The 22,913-nt window shown below is 35.5% G+C and overlaps 2 protein-coding genes across 3 annotated transcripts in view; one reads left to right on the forward strand and one right to left on the reverse strand.

The window, feature by feature from the left end:
* The window catches only part of LOC140149716 (uncharacterized), a 22,749-nt gene extending 5,530 nt beyond the window's left edge, over window positions 1–17,219 (reverse strand). The window contains exons 1-2 of the mRNA XM_072171776.1: window positions 17,030–17,219; window positions 13,402–13,421 (exon numbers count right to left, since the gene is read on the reverse strand). Of these exons, the coding sequence (XP_072027877.1) occupies window positions 13,402–13,421; window positions 17,030–17,176 (167 nt within the window). The 5' untranslated portion in view covers window positions 17,177–17,219. The remainder of the gene's footprint in view (window positions 1–13,401; window positions 13,422–17,029) is intronic.
* A 1,038-nt stretch (window positions 17,220–18,257) lies between these two features.
* The window catches only part of LOC140150668 (uncharacterized), a 41,402-nt gene continuing 36,746 nt past the window's right edge, over window positions 18,258–22,913 (forward strand). For both annotated transcript variants that reach the window (XM_072172740.1, XM_072172741.1), the window contains exon 1: window positions 18,258–18,376. In XM_072172740.1, the coding sequence (XP_072028841.1) occupies window positions 18,297–18,376 (80 nt within the window). In that variant the 5' untranslated portion in view covers window positions 18,258–18,296. The remainder of the gene's footprint in view (window positions 18,377–22,913) is intronic.

The following is a 22,913-nucleotide window of genomic DNA, read 5'->3' on the forward strand; positions in this document are numbered from 1 at the left end:
AGAGATGCCAGTCAGTGTTTTCAAAAAATCCTGAAATGGCAACAAATTTCCTGAAAAATGTACTTTGCCTATACATTTGTACAGGATCATCCAAGTAAAATTTCCTGAAATCAGGAAATTTCCTGAAGACTGGCAACACTGATGAGAGCACATCAGACCTATCGAATTGCATTCCGAATACGAAGAATGTCTTTCTGATATCAAATAATTTTCATTTTATGAAATTCACGATATAATACAAATTTGATGTTGAATATATCAAATATTTCATTAAGGGAACTGGAATGAGCGTTTTGAGCGTTTCGACAGCATTTTTGTGGGACATGAGAGCACATCAGACCTATCGAATTGCATTCCGAATACGAAGAATGTCTTTCTGATATCAAATAATTTTCATTTTATGAAATTCACGATATAATACAAATTTGATGTTGAATATATCAAATATTTCATTAAGGGAACTGGAATGAGCGTTTTGAGCGTTTCGACAGCATTTTTTGTGGGACATGAGAGCACACGAAGAATGTCCTATCGAATTGCATTCTGAATACGAAGAATGACAAATTATTAAAATTTGATATTTTTCACATTTTGGAGATATAACAGTTCTCGAAGTAAATTGTATAAATTTAATGATATAGTCTTAAAGTGTATGTAGCTGGGAGGAAAAGCCGATGATCAATTGAAAATTTTGACCTTTCATATTGAAGATATGGATTTTTTCCCAAAAGACATAATTTTTTTGGTGTTTTGGGAAAAAATCCGTATCTTCAATACGAAAAGGTCAAAATTTTCAATTGATCGTCGGCTTTTCATCCCACCTACATACACTTTAGGTAGAAATCATCAGATTTATAAAGTTTCCTTCGAGTACTGTTAAATATCAAAAATATCAATTTTTAATGAGTTGCCATAAAATGTGTACTAGGCCTACATTGCGAATTTCAGAAAATCAAAATTATTTGATATCAGAAGGCCATTCTTCGTATTCAGAATGCAATTGGATATGTCTGATGTGCTCTAATGTCCCACAATAAATACTGTCCAAACGTTCATACCCCTTCCCTTAATATAAGCTTTTAATTAATATATATCCCAATTTAAAATGTAGTTTGCCCTATCTGTGCCGGACCTTTAGTTACGACGCTATGCATGCGCAGAAATGTAGCAAAGGTCAACGCACTTTCGGCTTGGTGCAATTTTACTAATAGGCCTACGCTTAGTTGTTGGTCTACCCTTCATACTCGTTCAAACCGTTGTTCCGGGGAGGGGGACTCCTATAATATTGGTACGTGTCATGTGCCTGTCAATAGACCCCATTTTTCCAGTGAGGCAAATCTGCCACCCGATGACCCCTTTTAAATCAGCTTAGGGGCTGTGCAATGAGCCCTGGGGAGGGTAAAATGGGGGGGGGGGGACTTTTGGCAAGCCGAGAGGAGGGGGGGGGGGCAAGCAATTTTGGGTACACATTCAAGGGGGCGCCTTTAAAGTAAAAGGAAAACAACACGGAAACGTTTATGCAAATTTTCCTGCTCGCTGCGCCCGCAACATGTATCATTTTTAGACCATTAAGGTTTGTAAATTGAGATCCCAAAATTTGGCATGAGCAAGGGGAGAGGGGGAAAGAATTTTTGGCAGGCTGAGAGTGGCATATAGTCTCCTCCTCCGCCGGTAATAATGGAGTGAGTAGGATCAAACCGGCCGCGGTGGAGACTATGAATTATTTTGCTGTCTACTGTAGATAGCCGATAATTTCGAGCGAAATAAACACTGAATAAAAAATAACACACAAAAAAAGAAACTTACCCGTATCGTGAGATAGGCCTGTAATACTATGCTCTCGAAATAAATGCTCTTGAGATAAATATAGGCCCTGCACCTTTTTCTAAATGGTAAACGATCCTTTATGAGAAATTTAGCTAAAATAGAAACAAAATTTACAGGGTCGTCGTGAATCATGATCCTTGCAGTAGAGGGGTGACCGTATTTGCCGGAATGTCAAATTTGACACCCATTGTTAGTGCAAGGGGTGAATGTGAAATATTTTAATAAAGCATCACAAAAGGAACCCATTAATTTTTGGAGGCAACTTATTAATTCAATTGTTTTAGCTCAAAAACATCGACATTTTTTTTTTTTTTTTTGTTTTCCCCATAAATTTTTACAAACGTGTATATTTTTTTTTCATGTTCGATCAACCGTTCCATTAAAAAAAGCTCACCCATTAATTTAGTCCAATATTGATCAGTCCTTACACCAGTTACCATGAATTGAAAACAAACACATATATTACATTTTAATTTGGTAATTGTCACTTTATTTTTTTAGTCACTAGTCACCACGAAAACAAACACATATTATGTAAATTTGTATTCTTATTCAGTGTATTTTATTTTTCTAACACATGATTGACATGGTGCCAAAACACACACAAAGTATTCCAACATGTGGTCAGCAATCAGCATATGATTCAAACCAAAAATACACCAAAGTTGAATGTAACAGTATAACACCTAAAACAAGTGAACATTTATTTGTTACCAATTTTACTGGCAGTGTATTATTCTGAACTTCAGGGACGTAGCCCATGGACTTCGTCCACCCGCTTGCTGCGCCCCAGTTGAATATGCATGCTTAACATTAAAAGGTGTTTTTGTCTTTCAATGTTTTTGTTGATTTAGGACAGGGGTGTCTATTCTTCCAGAAAATATTCCTACACCCTACCGCGGTGTGTCACAGCCTCACAGGAATCAAAATGGACCCAAAATGGAAAATGTTATGCTGATTGCTATCTATCAGGGGTGTGAGAGGCCACAGACCAAAAACGAGGAAAAGGAAAATCACTAAAAACAGCGTAAAATCAGGGTAAAACGCCAAATATGGGCTGAAAATAAAAGAAAAACGCGTAAATTTTGGCAACGAAAAAAAAAACGAGGAAATCAGCTGAAAAGAGGAACTCTCACATCCCTGATCTATGTGTAGTTTTCTGTATTTTTCTTGTTCCTCCTTCCCTGACTGAATATGTGAGTATTATTTTGTCAGCCCCAGAAACTCTTTATCAGTGGCGTAGATGGGGTTGGAAAATAAAATACGTTGGTGCACTTTTTTCATTTAAAGCACAAATTCGTGCCCCAGTAGGGGGGCATCAACATGGGGGATGATTGTATGGGCCATCCCCCTGGCAAAATACCGGATCTACGCCCATCAACTGTTAGGTGTTGTACGTTAATTGTTCTGATTCTGTTTTCCCTTTAAACATAAAATCCTTCCTTAGATGGTACAGTCTGGACACTGAATACAGTAATTGCATGTAAGGAGTAACGGTTTAAAGGGGAGACAGACTCAAGACTGTCAAACACCTCCAGGCTCTTATTTTCAGAACTGTGATTTATTATTTTCAGGATGTGTGAGAGTTCAGTTTTTTTAGTTTTGATTTTCAACTTTTTTGTACCTGGTACACTAACTTGCTCATACAAAAGTATAGGATCTTCCCAAATTACAGATTTTTCTTTGCTGGCTGATTTCAGCTTTTTGCTAGCTGTTTTCAGCTTTTTTTTAGCTCTTTAGAATTAAAATTCTTCTGTAGCAGAGTTTCGAGATTGCCACTCATCTAGGGAAGGATAATCAATGGTTTGGATCTGAAGCTTAAAGGGAAGACAAACTTGGACAAGTTAATATTCATCATGTTCATAGAGCTGTTAAGAGGTATTTTTAACACCCTGCCCAATTTAATGCCCATTTTGCATTTTCTCAAAATCAAAAATTATAGCGCTTTGGTGACAAGTAAGATAATATTATAGGGTCAAGGACTACAACTACTGCACTGTACATTTTATTTCTTCACAGACAACATTTGTGGAGTTACAATAAAAATGAGGAAAACAAATCAATAACTACTTGCTTTGAAATGCTGAATTTTCAGTACAGTAGTTGTATTCCTGGTCCCTATAATATAAATATCTTACTTGTCACCAATGGCTATAATTTTTGAGAAAAATGCAAAAATAGGCACAAAATTGGACAGGGTGTAGTACCCCTTAAGGCCAGAGTAATGGGAGAGAACATGGACCTTTTCGAGCATCATTATTTCTGAATTGTATGTCCAAAGTATATAAAACTATACATTTTAGAAAGGAAATGAGTCAAGGAATCCATGGTGACGTCAGATTTGTTCAAAAATCTCGAGTTTTTGAAAAAATCACAAACATTCACTTTTTTACCCCAATTATTTTGTGACAATTTAGAAAAAAATCCGTTCGGAGTAAAAAAAAATTCAGTTCGCTTTTCATGAAGAGACATGAACTAATGGAAGGGTTTTTTAAATATTTTTTGAAATTTGTCTCTTTTTCGAAATATTGAAAAAGCAATTTTGTTACTCTATTAAGCTAAAAATTGCACATAATGGTGTATATTTTTGTTTAAAACAAAAATTTTGAAAAAATGAGAAAACCTTCCCTAGACTTTGATGTACTCTAAACGATAGTGCAAAAAGTTTACCTTTTGCTTGTATATTTTTTGAGTTATCTTGTCACAAAATTGTGCAATATTGTCAAAAGTGAACTCTGAGAAATCGACGTTTTAGTAAAAAATGTCACAATTATGCACAAAACGTCCTTATATTTTTAAACGGTAAGACTTTCACGCTTGTAAAAGCTGTATCTGGTGCACGGTCTAAATATGCATCTTTTTGCACCAATGAATCTATAATGTCTGCTTTAGTTCATTTTATTTTAATCTTCTTTGAATCCTGTTGATTTTTTTCCTCTCTTTTTTAAAATCAATAACACAAAATTCCCCCCATCCCCCCCCCAAAGAGGTAAAATTATTCCCTCCCTTTTGGGGGTGAATAATGGAAGAAAACTCCCCTGTTTAAGGGAAGGGGTATGAACGTTTGGACAGTATTTATTGTGGGACATTAGAGCACATCAGACATATCGAATTGCGAGGACTGTTGCATACGAAGAATGTCCTTCTGATATCAAATAATTTTGATTTTTTGAAATTCGCAATGTAATACACATTTTATGGCAAATCATTAAAATTGATATTTTTGATATCGTATTGAAGATATGGATTTTTTTTTCCAAAACACACAAAAAAAAAATTAGGGCTTTTTGGGAAAAAAGTCCATATCTTCAATATAAAAGGTCAAAATTTTCAATTGATCGTCGGCTTTTCCTCCCAGCTACATACACTTTAAGAATATATCATTAGATTTATAAAATTTACTTCGAGGACAGTTATATATCAAAATTTGAAAAGTATCAAATTTTAATAATTTGTCATAAAATTTGTATTATATCGTGAATTTCAAAAAATGAAAATTATTTGATATCAGAAAGACATGCTTCGTATTCAGAATGCAATTCCATACATCTGAGGTGCTCTCATGTCCCACAAAAATACTGTCGAAATGCCATAAACGCTCATTCTAGATCCCTTAAGGAATGGGATATTAATGTTTGCACAGTATTATTTGTGGGAGCTGAGAGTACATCAGACATATTGAATTGCATTCTGGATATGAGAATGTTCTGATGATATCAAATAATTCAGATTTTTTGAAATTTGCGATATAATACAAATTTTATGACAAATCATTAAAATTTGATATTTTCTAAATTTCTGATATTTAACAGTCACTCCTCAAAGTAAACTTTCTAAATCTAATGACATGTACTAAAGTGTATGTTGATGAAAAGCTGACGATCAGTTGAAAATATTGACCTTTCATATTGAAGGTATACATTTTTTCCCCAAAAGACCTATTTTTTGTGTTTTGGGGAAAAAATCCATATCTTCAATACAAATTTACGAACGGTCAAAATTTTCAATGGATCGTCGGCTTTTCATCCCAGCTACATATACTTTAAGTACATATCATTAGATTTAGAAAGTTTACTTCGAGGACTGTTGTATATCAATTTTTAATCATTTGCCATAAAATGTGTATTATATTGCAAATTTTAAAAGCACCTAATTTAGGCAAATTTTGGTGTTTTTTTTTAAATGTCAGCATTCATTAGTCTGTGTGGCAGTGGCACATCCTTGCACAAGATGTTTTGAAGAACCCTGTCGGTCAAATTCATCAGGTGATGTCTACTAGTGCCTAATTGATAGGTAGGCCTACATGTAGGCCCTACCTGCAATGTTGTTGACAAGTTGTCTTTTTCTGTCAATTGTTTTTCCCTCAAATTTAAATTTGATTTACACCACAGATCCTGGAAGTTTACACATATCATCATCTCGATCTTTCTCTTGCTTTAGCTTGCTGCTGTGTTGCTGCAGGTGGTTCCTTCCAGTTCCAGTACAAATATTATCTGTAAAATAAACCAAAATATCAATTAAAAATGTTTAAATTTAATACATGTTTCTCACCAATATTAAATTGAACAACCTACTGAGTCCACAAAGTAGTTTTGGCCTCAAATTAGTAGTTTGGGCCCAGACTTAGTAACTTAGGGCCCGACTTAGTAACTAGGGGCCCTGAGTTACTAAGTTGGGGCCCATTGTCACTAAGTTTGGGCCTTGAGTTACTAAGTCAGTGACCCAAATTACTAAGTCGGGCCCAAGTTACTAAGTTACTATCACAGGGCCCTAACTTTCTATCTCCAGGCCCCAAATTGCTAAGTTAGAAAAAGAATGATTCTATGAAATTTGAATGCTTTTATGATACTCAATTTATTATCCAGTAAAGTTGAAATAATATGACTACTGTATGTTGAATTTCGCACATTTGATTTGTGCATATTTATACAGAGCTAAGTACAATTCAGCTGCAAGTAGGTAAATTTTGCATATTTGAACGTGTTCGTAACGTTTTCCTATGCCTCTTTAGGGCGTAATATAGAAACGGTGCCCAAAATATCTGTGCCAAAAATTGCTTGCCCCCCTTTCGACCTGCCAAAAATCGCTTGACCCCCCTTTCGACCTGCCAAAAAATGCTTGCCCCCCCTTTGGCCTGCCAAAAATCTTTGCCCCCCTATAATTCACCCCCCGTACACATAATTATTGCACCACCCCTCAGTGGTCATGAAAGGATTCAATAGATAACCTCTGCCCCAATAATCCCAAGCTATTGTCTGAAACTGCACCTCAGAAGATGTATGGTAACAACTCAGTCCTCAAATGATAGTCATATAACGACCAAAAGATAAATGACTGACTATCATTGAGGACTGAGTTCCGCAGTCTAATATACAATGTACACAATGATAAGTAACAAGTACTTTTAAGCTTACCTACGGTAGACGTCCTACCTGATTCATTCTGAATGATAAGACCCGTAAATTGACGGGATTAACACGAACTTGCAGTTTCTGGACAGTTTCCACAGTCGTAGACGATAATAAATCGGACACACGGCCATTAAATCCCACCGTTTTTCTATGATGAACGACTTTTTCTCATACGATAATCTCGGATGACATCGCGCGGCCTTCCTGTTAGCCTCTATCTGAAACGGGGTGAACGTGCAGTTCGGCAAAATCGCCAAACGGGATGTATTATACGGTATACCATGAGGGCCAATGTTTTCCCAGAAAAAAAATCCCAGAAAAAAATTTATCCCAGAAAAATATTTATCCCAGAAAAATATTTATCCCAGAAAAAATAATATACCTAGAAAAACTATTTATCCCACAAAAAATAATTTTCCCAGAAAAAAATATTTATCCCACAAAATATAGTTTTCCCAGAAAAAAAATTTATCCCAGAAAAAATATTTATCCCAGAAAAATATTTATCTAAAAAAAATTATCCCAGAAAATTGCTTTTTTCCTTTAATAAATCCGGCCTATAGGCGGGCCTATCCGGACTTTTTACGTCACTAACACTATAAACATGAAAATGTTGTCTGGTGGGGAAAAAACACATTAGGGGCCTACAAAGATATAAGCCACGAAAAACTCGTGTGAAAAGCATGAAAATGCCCGGAGATAGAACCAAGCCAAAACAAACCCAGGAGATTTCCCGACAACTTACATCCTCTGGTACAAAGATAATATAAACCACCAGTCAACTACTGTTCATTATTACTTCATACAATCAAATCACACATCATGGAAGTTATTTTAAAATAAAAATACATGGAGATTGGAGATGATCTGTGTCCAGTAAAGAGAATGCACAAGGCAAGAAGCACAAAACATGAAGAGGATTCATTATTCATAAGAAAACAACATATAATTAATTGTACACAGAAGTTGTAAAAAAAAGCGAAATCTCTAATCGAAAGGGAAAGACGACAAACCAAACCTACCCACCCCAACACACCCACTCCAAAAATTTGACAGATGTTCCAAAATGTTTGTAATTTGTCAAAAATTGGAAACAATAAAATAAGTGACTAAAAACAATGAGCCTTTCTTAATACCATGGTTATTTACTAATTTATTTATTTACTTGTTTTTCTTTCTTTTTTCTCTTTTCTCTTTTTTCTTTCTTTCTTTCTTTCTTTCTTTCTTTCTTTCTTTCTTTCTTTCTTTCTTTCTTTCTTTCTTTCTTACTTTCTTTCCTTTCTTTGTTTCTTTTTTCCTTTTTTTTTTCATTTCTTGCTTTTTTCTTTTTCATTCTTTCCTTCATTTTTCTTTTCTTTTTCTTTCTTTCTTTCTTTCTTTCTTTCTTTAATTAATTAAAATTAATTAATTAATTACTTAATTAATTAATTAATTAATTAATTGTATTTATTTATTTATTTATTTATTTATTTATTTATTTATTTATTTATTTATTTATTTATTTATTTATTTATTTTATTTTATTTATTATTTGTCTGTTTTATTCATTTAATCATGTATTTATTTATTTTCATATTTTTTCCTCTCCCGTGTAAACTTTAAAGTACGACGGTGCTCATACATTTCGTCAGCCTGCTACGCGAATTGCCTAATACTAGTAGTAAAAAATATGGTTCAAGCATGCATTTAAACATATTTATTCACCAATCTTTGCACAGGAACAAATGATAATGATACTAATGAAAGGGAATAATCCGAAATAATTAGGGTGATGACGTAACTGATGCATGCTTGAAACCACATTTTTTAATCCATGGCTTTTGTTTACTAAGTGCATAAGCAAATAACATTTATAGTTTAAAAAAAAGATATGATAGATAGACGGATACTACGTTGCTCATGCTCAGAATTCTATAATTTGCCTGCTAGTTTGTTTGGGATCATAAGCTGTTTACGCTGACAGCAGTGTGACTCAGTATTTAGCCTGAGTCCCTCGGCCTCTCACTCGCCAAATATCTAATATGGCGGCTAAACATGCCGTAGTATTCAAGACTGGAGGATTTAGCCTAACTCAGTACTTTTGAGTGTCGTCTCTCATAGTTTAAGTTCTCTAGACCCTATCGCAGTTTGAGACCCCTTTCGCAGTTTTAGAGCCCTAACGCAGTTTTAGAGCCCTATTCGGATGTTACACCCCTTTTGAGCTTTGGACGCCTTTTATGGTTTTGCACCCGTTTCTGAAGCACCGATTAGACGCACACCTTTCTCGGCCGGTTTTACATCCCGTTACTGCGTTTAGACCCCTTTCCGAGTTCTAGAGCCATTATGGAAATTTACACCCTTTCTGTGTTTAGGCCCCTTTCTTCTTTTACACCCCTTTCTGTTTTTAGCCCCCTTTCTGAGTTATAAACCCCTTTTCTTATTTTACATCCCTTTCTGTGTTTAGACCCCTTTCTGTTTTTAGCCCCCTTTCCGAGTTATAGACCCCTTTTCTTAGTTTACATCCCTTTCTGTGTTTAGACCCCTTTCTGAGTTTTAGACCCCTTTTCTTATTTTATATCCTTTCTGTGGTTAGACCCCTTTCTGAGTTATAGACCACTTTTCTTCTTTTACACCCTTTCTGTTTTTAGCCCCCTTTCTGAGTTATAGACCCCTTTTCTTATTTTACATCCCTTTTTGTGTTTAGACCCCTTTCTGAGTTTTAGACCCCTTTTCTTATTTTATATCCTTTCTGTGTTTAGACCCCTTTCTGAGTTATAGACCACTTTTCTTATTTTACACCCCTTTCTGTGTTTAGACCCTTTCTGAGTTATAGACCCCTTTTCTTATTTTACATCCCTTTCTGTTTTTAGCCCCCTTTCCGAGTTATAGACCCTTTTCTTATTTTACATCCCTTTCTGTGTTTAGACCCTTTCTAAGTTTTAGACCCCTTTTCTTAGTTTACATCTCTTTCTGTGTTTAGACCCCTTTCTAAGTTTTAGACCCATTTTCTTCTTTTACATCCCTTTCTGTTTTTAGCCCCCTTTCTGAGTTATAGACCCCTTTTCTTATTTTACATCCCTTTCTGTGTTTAGACCCCTTTCTGTTTTTAGCCCCCTTTCCGAGTTATAGACCCCTTTTCTTAGTTTACATCCCTTTCTGTGTTTACACCCCGTTCTGAGTTTTAAACCCCTTTTCTTTTTTTACATCCCTTTCTGTGTTTAGACCCTTTCTGTTTTTAGCCCCCTTTCTGCTTTTTACACCCCTTTTCTTATTTTACATCCCTTTCTGTGTTTAGACCCCTTTCTAAGTTTTAGACCCCTTTTCTTATTTTACACCCATTTCTGTTTTTAGCCCCCTTTCTAAGTTTTAGACCCATTTTCTTCTTTTACATCCCTTTCTGTTTTTAGCCCCCTTTCTGAGTTATAGACCCCTTTTCTTATTTTACATCCCTTTCTGTGTTTAGACCCCTTTCTGTTTTTAGCCCCCCTTTCCGAGTTATAGACCCCTTTTCTTAGTTTACATCCCTTTCTGTGTTTAGACCCCTTTCTGAGTTTTAGACCCCTTCTTATTTTATATCCTTTCTGTGTTTAGACCCCTTTCTGAGTTATAGACCACTTTTCTTCTTTTACACCCCTTTCTGTTTTTAGCCCCCTTTCTGAGTTATAGACCCCTTTTCTTATTTTACACCCATTTCTGTGTTTAGACCCCTTTCTGAGTCTTAGACCCTATTTTGTATCTTACAACCCTTTCTGAGTTTTAGACCCCTTTTTGAATTAACACCCCTTTCTGAGTTTTAGACCCCTTTCTGATGTGTATAGACCCCTTTCTGCGTTTTAGACTACTTTTTGGATTTTACACCCTTTCTGCGTTTAGACCCCTTTCTGAGTCTTAGACCCCTTTTTGGATTTTACACCCCTTTCTTAGTCTTAGACCCTTTTTGACCCATGTGGCCGCCCATAGTTTGGTCTTGCACAATCAGACGAGCATAAGGCTAATGAAAGTCAATTCCGAGTTTATCGTCCCTTTTTTTCCCAGGTTGGTGAGGTGACTTTTTCATTTTTCATTTTTCATTATTTCATCAGATTTCATTATTGACCTAAAGTGCGTGTTTATTTAAAGCCACACTCATACATGTTATTTATAAACATGTTTTTATATGGGTAGGGACTAGAAAAGTAAGAAAAGAGCCTGGTTTTGGTTCCAAGTTATAAATTTATATGTTTTACAAACAAAATATATGTTTCAATTGCTAAAACTGGTGAAAACACTGATACTTTGAAAATAATGAATTATTTTGGCATTTTTTAAAATTTGACGCGGGTGTTTTTGGTGTCCAAAAAGTGACGCGGGCGGGGGACGATAAACTCGGAATTGACTTTCATTAGCCTAATATTTCGCAATAAACCTGACATGAAGTCAGATTTGAACTATACAGACCGTAACAATAGAAAAAATATACAATTGCAATTTCGCTCTTTAGATACAAATAAAACAGACCATGGCAACAATGGTATATGCAGTGGAATCAGCAACATCTTGACCCGGCTAACAAAAAAAATACTTGGTTTCTTTACTGTTCGGGCTCAAGCGCTATGCTCAATTAACTAAACGTCCAAAAAACCAAAACAAGTTTGTTTTTTTTGCTATTTTCGCGCATCAAGCTTGCATCGCGTAAAATTGACTTTCATGATTAGCAATTGCATTTTTGTTTTTCAGAAAAATAAATAAGAGGGGTCGTGGCGTAAATGGTGAAACCAGTTATATCGTGGCTAACAGAAAAACTTTTACTTGATTTTTTTCCTATAGTTCAGGTTCAAACGCAACACCCGATTTTATTAATCGCACGAGTTGTACTACTTTTTACCATGTTCGCTTGTGTCGTCATTATAATATTTTAGAATAAGGGTTTTCATGTTTTTCTTTCACTTAATTGACATTAGTAAATAAATAACCTGATATTTATTTCAAATTTATAAATTAAACTACCACTTCAAATGCCCATTGTTTAAAATTACCCATACCAACCAGATGGTTATGATTCCACTCAATTCAGTCCCATTTCCTTCACAAAAAGACACGAAAGTGGCCCTAGCTGTTTTAGGACTTAATACAATTTGCCATATCTTCGCGTGTAGACCACCAATTTTATTGAAACAAAGCTTATGTGGTAGCTGAAGAAATGACTTTGACGATCAAGTAAATGACCTTAAGGGCTGGGGTATGAACGTTTGGACAGTATTTATTGTGGGACATTAGAGCACATCAGACATATCGAATTGCATTCTGAATACGAAGAATGTCATTCTGATATCAAATAATTTTGATTTTTTGAAATTCGCAATTTAATACAAATTTTATGGCAAATCATTAAAATTGATATTTTGATATTTAACAGTACTTGAAGTAAACTTTATAAATCTGATGATTTATACTTAAAGTGTATGTAGGTGGGATGAAAAGCCGACGATCAATTGAAAATTTTGACCTTTCGTATTGAAGATATGGATTTTTTTCCCAAAACACCAAAAAAAATTAGGTCTTTTGGGGAAAAAATCCATATCTTCAATATGAAAGGTCAAAATTTTCAATTGACCGTCGGCTTTTCCTCCCTGCTACATACACTTTTAGAATATATCATTAGATTTAGATAATTTACTTCGAGGACTGTTATATATCAAAAATTTGAAAAATATCAAATTTTTATAATTTGTCATAAAATTTGTATTATATTGTGATTTTAAAAAAATGAAAATTATTTGATATCAGAAAGACATGCTTCGTATTCAGAATGCAATTCGATAGGTCTGAGGTGCTCTCATGTTCCACAAAAAATACTGTCGAAACGCAATAAACGCTCATTTTGGATCCCTTTTAACGACTAAGTAATAATATTAAAGTGACATGTTTGCCATATATTTTCAAAATTCTCCGATTTATATCGTGATTTACATATTTTATCAAAGTCTGATTTTGTCGAGTGTGTTGCAAAATGTATACAGCCTGCATTTATAACACCATCCCTACATATACATGACTGCCAACGCCCTCCTAAATAGCACCCCCTATGATCGCCCTCCTAATCGCCCTCCTATAAGCGATATTATATATAAGTATAGGGCGGTATTTGGGGCTGTCTAATGTCTATTCAGTTTTAATCATATTACTTCCTGGACATTATACTTACTTGTCTTCGTCGCATATGGGCTGCAAGAAATAGAAATATGAAAATAAAAATAAAAATATGTAAACTGTGGCAATAACAGCAATTACAACAATTTAATAGAGTCAAATCGAGTCACTACTAAAATATTGCGTTTGATGTTTTGGGGTTTCTTCAGGTATTCTTTCTCAAAGTGTCATTGGACTTAATTTGTAAATCGATTCATACGTTATACCTAACTCATTTTGGTAAATCTTTTTATAACATTGTAATTTCTTCATATTTTTTTAATATTCTTCAGTTCAAAATTAAACCCTTCTATTGTCTGACCAGTTAGCTCAGTCGGTAGAGGGTGCGCCTTGAATGGTGAATGGTACTTGTTCGAATCTTGATTTCTGCCCCCACTTTTATGTGAAGAAGGGTCAAGAAATGTTTTTGGATTTTGTCCCCATTTTACGAAAGAATATTGTGAATTTTTTTTAATTTAATTTTAATTTTCTTATTTTTTTTATAGATAAATAGGCAATGCGAACAAACGGCGACAAAAACCGCTGACAAAATTTGCTCCACCTGCTACCTATCAATGCGTGATATATTCCACTACATTTAACAGTTAAATGACCTTTGAAAAATAGAACGGCCTCAATGTTTCAAATTGTGTAACTACATTACTTTATTCATTTATGCATTATAAATGATCAGCTATTTTTTCTTTTCTTAAACGGATCGAACCCAACAGGCGGCGGATGACATGATCGAGCCGGCAACTCGTGAAACCGCCCGACCGTATGGCATTTTCCATATACTCGGTTAGTTTAGTGGGGTTCATTATCGAACCCCAACGGTTTTAGCTTGTATTTATATTATTTATCAACATAGGCCTATTTGTTTGTGATATTTCAAGCGTTTTAAAATTTCAAAATAATCCCATTCAATTACACGGTTGACGATGAAAATTTACTGAATTTAGGGACTGCACGTCATACACCACCTGGAATAGATCAGACCATTGATCATATAACTATCAGACCACGGAGTAGTTACGTAACTCCGTGATGGTATCGGAACCAAGCACTGTTTATATGGCGATCATTACGATCACGCTATTTTGGTATGCCTTTTTTGTGTACTGGTTGTTTCGATCGTGGTTGAGTGGTTCATTACTTAAGCGCGTGATCCCGTTGACATAGTAACATTACGTAACTTCGATACCGGGCTTCGATACTGAATAGTTGTTGAGTGCACATAATATGGAAAGCCATTGGGGTATTGTGTGCCTTCCAAAGCGCCTTATAACATGTTCTCATTGTGTTGTGGAATCCTAGCCAGTATTCAATGATAGCTATACACGCCTTGCGTTTATCGATTGGCTCCAAACAAAAGATTTGAACCGGTTTCTTCCCCGTAATCATGGCGCAGTGCAGTCCATTCAATCAAATGTTGTCATCAACCTATTTGATCGTAGTGCATTTTGTTATGTGTGTGAAACGAACTGTCGCGGTAGATGCAATCATGCTTTTGTTGAATGCATTTGAGTAGTCCGCCACTAGATTTACGGGATGATAAGTCATATGCACAGCCTGTATTCAGTTGGTCGTATGATTTTGTTCGTTCACTCATTCAAATTTTATTTATATCATTTGAAGACTGAGCCTGTTATGATAGGCCTACATCTTCCGTGGAACAGTTTCAAACAAAATAGCTAGGGATTATTGGGGCAGAGGTTATCTTTTGAATCCTCTTAGAGGGCTATCATTTTTTCGGAAGGGGGGTCCCAAAAGTCTGCGTCAATAAAATTGCGCATCCCCTATTTCGGCAACAACAATTTTATGATCCCAAACCCCATAATTGTATTGAAATCAGTCTTTTTGAATAAAATAACACACTTTCTGTGGTCATCGTGTGACTCCCTACATTTTGGTCATAAAACATTTTATGACCCCCTGCTATTATTCTTTATGACCCCCGTATATTTGGGATCCCCCCTTTCGAATAAAATGATATACCTCTTATGACCACTGATGCATAGGCAAGGACACTCGCGCGAATTGAAAGACTTGTCGCACGCGACAGTTCGTCTCACACACACATAACAAATGCCTATACAATCAAATAGGTTCATTACAACATTTGATTGAATGGACTGAGTTACTCTAAAATGAAACGAAAAACAAAGAATCATGAAAAAGACACATACAAGATAAAATAATAAAATTATATAAACAATGTTAAAGATAAAATCAAGAAAATAGAGAATAAAATTTCCTCAAATCATAAAAAAACAAACATTGACAGACATCATAATCTGTCAGAAATTACTACATGAGATTACTACATCAATCTTCTCCACAAGTTCTCTTTATCCTCGCACTATAGTCTAATGCTCTGCTCACTGGGCCACAACGTATCAGGTGAATGGTTACCGCATTATCATGAACAAGTTTGTTCGATCTTGCTCATAATTGTATGTGTCGATAGGTTTCATCCTTTAACTACACGTACCCTTAATGATCAGTGATAATAGTCGGCTTTTACAGGGATGGCGCTCTCTCATTTCCATGAACTCCATACCGCCATTAGGCGAACGTTTACGGTACCAACGTTTATGTTGCTTGCGAAGGCAACGTGCTGCCTGGCCAGGCAGTCGGGGTGGACTGGTACATGGTCAGTGTGTTAAACCACTTTGATGTTGGGCCTATACATTTCAAGAAAAAGACATATACAGTGGCGTACCGTGGCCGTTCCAACCCCGGGGGGCTGCCGCCCCTTGCCCAACAGCCCGAAAAGTTTGACCCAATTTTTTTTCGGTGGTTTGAAAAAGTGAAGAGCAAAAAAAAAAAAAAAAAGATTTTAGGCGCTAGCGCCCTAAAAGCAACACATTTTGATGTATAGTGTACCATTTTTTCAAAATTTTTATACTTTATCAAATTTTTACGCCCTTTTATATTTAATAATTCTTTTTGCCGCCCCTTCGTTTTTGGTCGCCCCTTCTTCTTCCGCCGCCCCTTCGTTTTGGCCGCCCCCTGCTTTTACCCCGGGGGGCTCGCGCCCCAAAGCCCCCCACCCCAAAAAAAAAAAATACGCGCATGATATAGGCCTACAATGCTATATAGGTTGGACTAAAAAATAGAATGTGCACCTTGTAATAGCCATATTTTCGTTATTTTTAGAGTGATGAAATTGCGCTTTCTTTAGTGTCACGTCTAAACATTACCCTCACCCCAATACCTCCACCTGCCCCACCAATCAATGTTGGGTACAACTGAGCGGCGAGCGCACATGAACAAAATCTCAGGATTCAACATTGATTGGGGGAACGGGGGCTCATTTGCAATACCGTACTAATTTCATTCCAACCCTTTTGTCCAGGGTTGTAGTTGACTGAGTAGTTGACCTATAGGGCCTATAATTTGCGAAAAACCTGATTGAACAAAAGAGAAACACAGTCTCTAATGTTGCTTTTGTCTATAACCAGTGATAACAATTAATAACAGTGATCATAGTTACTGCATTTGAAACCAAAGGCAAGATGATCTGATGATTCAGACGACGTTTTTGTTGTCTGTGATTAGGCCTACCAAAGCTTTTCTCGCATAGTGAACAAAGCAATATCAAGTTTAGTTACCGGTATATAATATTAAGCCATACTTACTTCTTGAGCGGAAACATTGGTCATTCCAAAACCAATAAATATAAAAACAACGATTACTGTGCTATGCAATGTCGGTAAATACGCCATGATTATTTTGTTTGGATCTTCGTACATGTCCTTGATCCTACGTTTTAATTGGACATGCATTTGTAGGATCAAAGTCCATTATCTATGCATCTCTTTGCCATACGGGTTGCGACACCAATTTGGCCCTATGATAATGTAGGCCTATCCCACGTTCATAGTTAAATCAATCTTGGGTACCGGTACTAATTGGGTATTTGAGATTTCATCGAATCATTTGTTGATTAGCATAATCATTGATGATTTGTTTTTAAGGGGTCACCCACCTTTGCACCGTATTTTTTGTGGGGCCTGAGAGGACATTTAATAGACACACCAAATGGCATCTGAATATGCAGAATGTCCGGGGGAATGTCCATCTGATATCAAATAATTTTGATTTTTTTTTACTTGAGGTTTTTTTTTACCTAGGGGGCCTATAGCTGGGAACCCCAGCTAGGGTCTGTTTTTAAAAAATTATATTTTTGATATTTACCAATCCCCGAAGTAAATTTTATAAATCTAATTATATGAACTTATAAAGTGTATGTAGCTGGGATAAAAAGCCGTCTATCATCATGAAAATGTTGAAGGCCTATTGCAGATATAGGCCTATATAGGCCTAGGGCCTACATTCTCCCCCAAAAGACCTCAAATTTGTAGGTGCTTTGGGGAAAATTATCTTTGACAAAATAATAATAATAATAAAAAAGCGCAGTGATTTATCATATGATATAAAATGTCTTATGATAAATGATTTTATTTACTACATAGGGTGCATTTCATTTTGACTCGCCCTGTATTTTATACTTTGTAGGTCATATGACTATGATTGTGTGGTCACATGTTTTCAGGGACCGAGTAATTCTATAGTCTCATATCTAGAAAAACAATGACACCTGAATGCTTGCAATAGTAGTGGATTTCGCAATCGTCAATTAGCACACGAGTCTAGTGTTTAATATTATAAATTTAAATGTCTTTGTAATATCTTTGAATCGTGCAAAATTGTGTCTTATTGTTGGGTTGTAGTTCAGTAAAAGTAATAAAATCATCAAATACGGTTAAATTATGCTATAATTTTGATACTCAACCATTTGCAAAATTCCGAACAAAAATTGAGGTGAGGAATTTCTGGAAACACTGTTTACCTAGGCCACCTGATTATCAGAGATGGCCGTGTAAAGAATATCAATATCGTTGCATGATTGGCCTCAACTTATCACGTCTTTGCATTGTACCACAAAACAAAGCTTGCTACAACGTGAATGTGACGACCAGCAGGTGAGACTTTATCATAGGTTACTGTTTATAGTTTATAGAAATGTATGATTTTAGTCGAATAGACAGTTGCTCTGTTGTTGTTCATCATGTTGTTGAAAAACTTGAATGTCATGAATGTTGTTATATTCACCTGTATTCACCTGTCTTCTCGGGCTCTGATGGAGGCTATAAAAAGCCTATAAAATGCCCACCTTAAACATCTAAATTACACTGCATAGCCTAATAAGTGAGAAGGAGTTAGTAAACTGACTTCTGCTGCCAATCGGGTCCAATTCCATATGTGTACTTGTTGTACCACTTGGAGAGAGTTATGTTGTTGGGGGATGCAGAATTCACAATGCAGGACCATGGTGTACTGTAGGTATGCTAGGTGAATTTAAATTTGCCATCAAACTGCATCATTTTATATATCAAATTAAAGCCCTTGAGTAAACAAAGCCAAAACTGAAAAACATTTTTTCATAGCACTTTCCATAGCAAAGTTACATCTTGTCAAAGATTGACTTTCATCAAAAAGTTTCAGCTAGCAAAATTCCCCAAAACGGCATTTCGGGGGTGTTTCTAGATCTTAGTCTCATTATGATAGCAGCTTTTTTTTAATGGAAATGCTATCCAAATCCTCTAAAATTCCATGTGCGGGTGACTTATCACCATAAAAAATCATATATTTGGGTCAAGTGAAGTATAGAAAACATATTTATGTAGGTTTCTTTCTTCGGGCACTTGTTTTAAATTTCTATGTAAAAATGCATTGACATTGTTGGCGAATTTGACTGACTAGCAAATGTGTTAACTAAGGTTTGCCTGGGTTACCTACATGGTGGTACAGTGGTTCACATTTTTCAAATACTACAATGTATGTTTGACTGAAAATGAAATAAATAAAACATGGCTGCATATAAAAATATCATTCATTAATTACCAAGGCAATTTTGATTTATTCTCACTTCTTGGGGGAAGAATTAAATGTGTTTTGAAAAATTATAAAATATATTATATTTTATTGCATGCTCAGTCAGACAGTATCAGTTCCAATAATTGAAACTCCCGGCTCCGACCGGGAGTTCCAACAGGTGCTGTGTATGTGTTTAATGTGCATTCACATACACACTTTGACTTAGCCGTCGGTACGAAGAAATAGTTGCATCAAAAATGATTGCAAATTACACATTTGTAATAATTTTTCACCACAAAATATGATATGAAAACACAGGTGAGCAATGTATGAATATATAGGTATGCTAGGTGAATTCAAATTTGCCATCAAACTGCATCATTTCATATATCAAATTAAAGCCCTTGAGTAAACAACGCCAAAACTGAAAACCATTTTTTCATAGCACTTTACAAAGCAAAGTTACATCTTATCAAAGATAAAAAAAAAAAAAAAAGTTTCAGCTAGCAAAATTCCCCAAAACGGCATTTCGGGGTGTTTCTAGATCTTAAGTCTCATTATGATAGCAGCTTTTTTAATGGAACTGCTATCCAAATCCTCTAAAATTGCATGTCGGGTGACTTATCACCATAAAAAATCACATATTTGGGTCAAGTGAAGTATAGAAAACATATTTATGTAGGTTTCTTTCTTCGGGCACTTGTTTTAAATTTCTATGTAAAAATGCATTGACATTGTCGGCGAGTTTGGCTGACTAGCAAATGTGTTAACTAAGGTTTGCCTGGGTTACCTAGAATATATGGAGAGGTGAAACAGGTTGTTAATTATTGTCAATATTAATATTTTGCGACATTTATAATGAAAATAATTAACACTGAAAACATCCTATGGCACCTAGCTTCTACAACTTGAGAACAAGTCCTCAAACGTTCGAAATTTGTAGTTACTACAACTGGCCAGTGTTTACTCAGAGGCCGTATGTCTCAAATTTGGCCCAGTGAAAATTATTTTTGTCTCACAAAAATGTGTAATGCTATATTACAATTAGTGAATTTGGGGAATTACTGGGCCAAAATTGGGCCAATTTGAGAAGAAAATGTTTCATTTGGCGCACCCAATTTCCAGAGAGAGTAAACACTGCAACTGGCTCAGTACCGTATAGACTTCTTGTTCCCCAAATTCATTTAATTTTAATCTTCCTTGAATCCTGTTGAAACTTCTTTTTTTCTCCTATTTTTTTCTTTTGCAAAATACAAAATTCTTTCCCAAATCATGCACATATGGTAAAATTATTCTCTCCCCTTTGGCGACAAATTTGGAAGAATAACCACCCCTGCACTGACTGCCAGTTGGGGAAGATAGGGAACAAGAAATATTAAGGAAAAGTATGGCACATGTACAATATAGATAGTAAGCAAGGAGCATAAAATTTTAGGTCTCTTTCAGGTTGGGGAAGAATTTGGGGAAGGATGTGGCCACAAGGTGGTAGCGTGAAGGAATAATTTAAATTTTCTGGAAGAATAGATATCCCTGCTACATGTAGCTTACATGTATGTCTCTTATTTTCAATAATTTGTGGATTTTTGTCTCTAAATTACTGCTCGGTAGAGCTCTATGAGTACCGTATTCAATCTACATACATGTATCAAACAGGGTCCGCATTAAGCAATTTTATTTGTGTAGCAAAATTGCTCATCAAATTTGGGAGTGAATGCTTATGAATGGTACAAAATTGCTACACATTCCAAAATTGTGTAGCAAATGATGAAAATTGTGTAGCATTTTGCTACTGCTACACACTTATTGCAGACATTGTGGGCACTATCAAAATAAGGCTTTTTTTCTCAGTTGATTTCTTGTGTGCAAAATCTCTCAGAACCCATTCTCAACACTCAGGGTTTGACATGTCATTCACCTTTTCCCCCAGGTTAGTTCATTCTTAAGGAAGGGGGATTTACATCTTGTAAAGATCCATCGTAAGATAAGGGTCAAGCCTTTGTTATGAATTGAATTCATTTTCATACCATGATTTTAAAGCATTCCTCAATTTGCACTTTCATGAGAATGGCCATTTCTTTACATTGTATTCTGGTGGTTGCACTTAACCCCATGAGAACTACCTGCCTATTGGTCAAAAAGAAATTTTCATTATCAATTGGACCAATCAGCAACATTGTTAGAATAATTTCACCAGGCAAAAAATTGGGATGAATTATTTTCAAAGCTCCATTCTGATTGGTGATTAAAATGAAGATATTAATGTAATTGACCAATCAGAGGCAATGTTAGATCGACAGGTAGTGCTCAGGGGTTAACAGTTCCTACATCTATATAATGGAATGTTATATATACGCCAAATGTTATCTAAAGGGATAGTTGATCTGGATGTATTATGCTGGTTCTTTGAATGGAGTGTGATATGTAAGGCCAAAAAAAAAAAATTTCGTCTCAAAGCTTGCGCGCGCGTTTGTAAAATCCCACGATTTGACAAAAAACAAAGTTTTTTCCAGTTTTTTCCAGAAAAAATCGGCGAAAATCAGAATTTTTTTTTAAAATAACATGAAAAAAAGTTGGGAATAAAAAATAAAAAAAATCGCATTTAGCATTTGTTTTAAATTTCTCGTGAGCTTTGAGACAAACCTTTTTTATTTTGGCCTAATGTTTATTGTGGTTTAGTTCAAATACAATATTAATAGTAAAAGTGGACATTTTCGTGTGATAAAGTTTTTGGTTTTTGGTGCTTTTTCAATTTTTAACTTTTTCACCTGTTAAAGTTTATTAAACATTTACGCAAAAGAAATATATATACCGTGTGCAATAAGTTCGTTCCGCCCCTACCCAAAAGCATTTATAACATGTTTAAAAGGAAACTCACACAATGCATAATCTACTTGTTATTTGTTATGTTGTTATACATGAGTAGAGATGTTAAACAAATTTATTTGAAGTCATAGGATCCTTGGTGGTCAATCACCATGATACCTCCAAACCACGCTTGCCACAGAAATAATGTCAACTAATGGCACAAGAAGTTCCTTATTCTTATCTAGGCTTTGCCATACACTCTGGACTCTATCTGTAAGTGGTGCTATGATTTTGCAATAAGGAATTTCAAAAAACCTTTCTTTTAGACTAGACCACAACATTTCTCTATTGGGTTAAGACCTTCTTCTTCCATTCTCTTGCAATTTCTCTCTCCTTGAACAAGCCATTGTCGGGTTTTTTTGGACGTCATCTTTAAATTCTCCGAGGTTTGGGGTTCTTTAAATTCCTCAAGACACACGTCTGTCCGCACTAGAAGAAAATTAAAATGGCTGGATAATTTCTATTGTGTGTATGCCTTAAGAACATTCATAGCAAGTAATCCTGAGGGCAAAAGCTGATGGTGCTCTAACTATAGTGATAATATGCTAAGAGCAAACCGGACATAAGGGCGGAACAAACTTTTTGCACACCGTATACAAGTGCACCTTATTTTTACGGTATCTGCTTGGAAAGCGAATTTAAGTAAAAAAAATCCCCTCCAATATTTTGATGGGGGAGGGGATGGTCCATTCAATCACCCCCCCCCCCATGTTGATGCCTGTATGTGGGTTTCTGACCAAAATAACCCCATATTTAGCAATTTTAGCCAAAAATGCC

Source organism: Amphiura filiformis, chromosome 4 (assembly GCF_039555335.1).
Source record: "Amphiura filiformis chromosome 4, Afil_fr2py, whole genome shotgun sequence".
Taxonomy (NCBI): Eukaryota; Metazoa; Echinodermata; class Ophiuroidea; order Amphilepidida; family Amphiuridae; genus Amphiura; species Amphiura filiformis.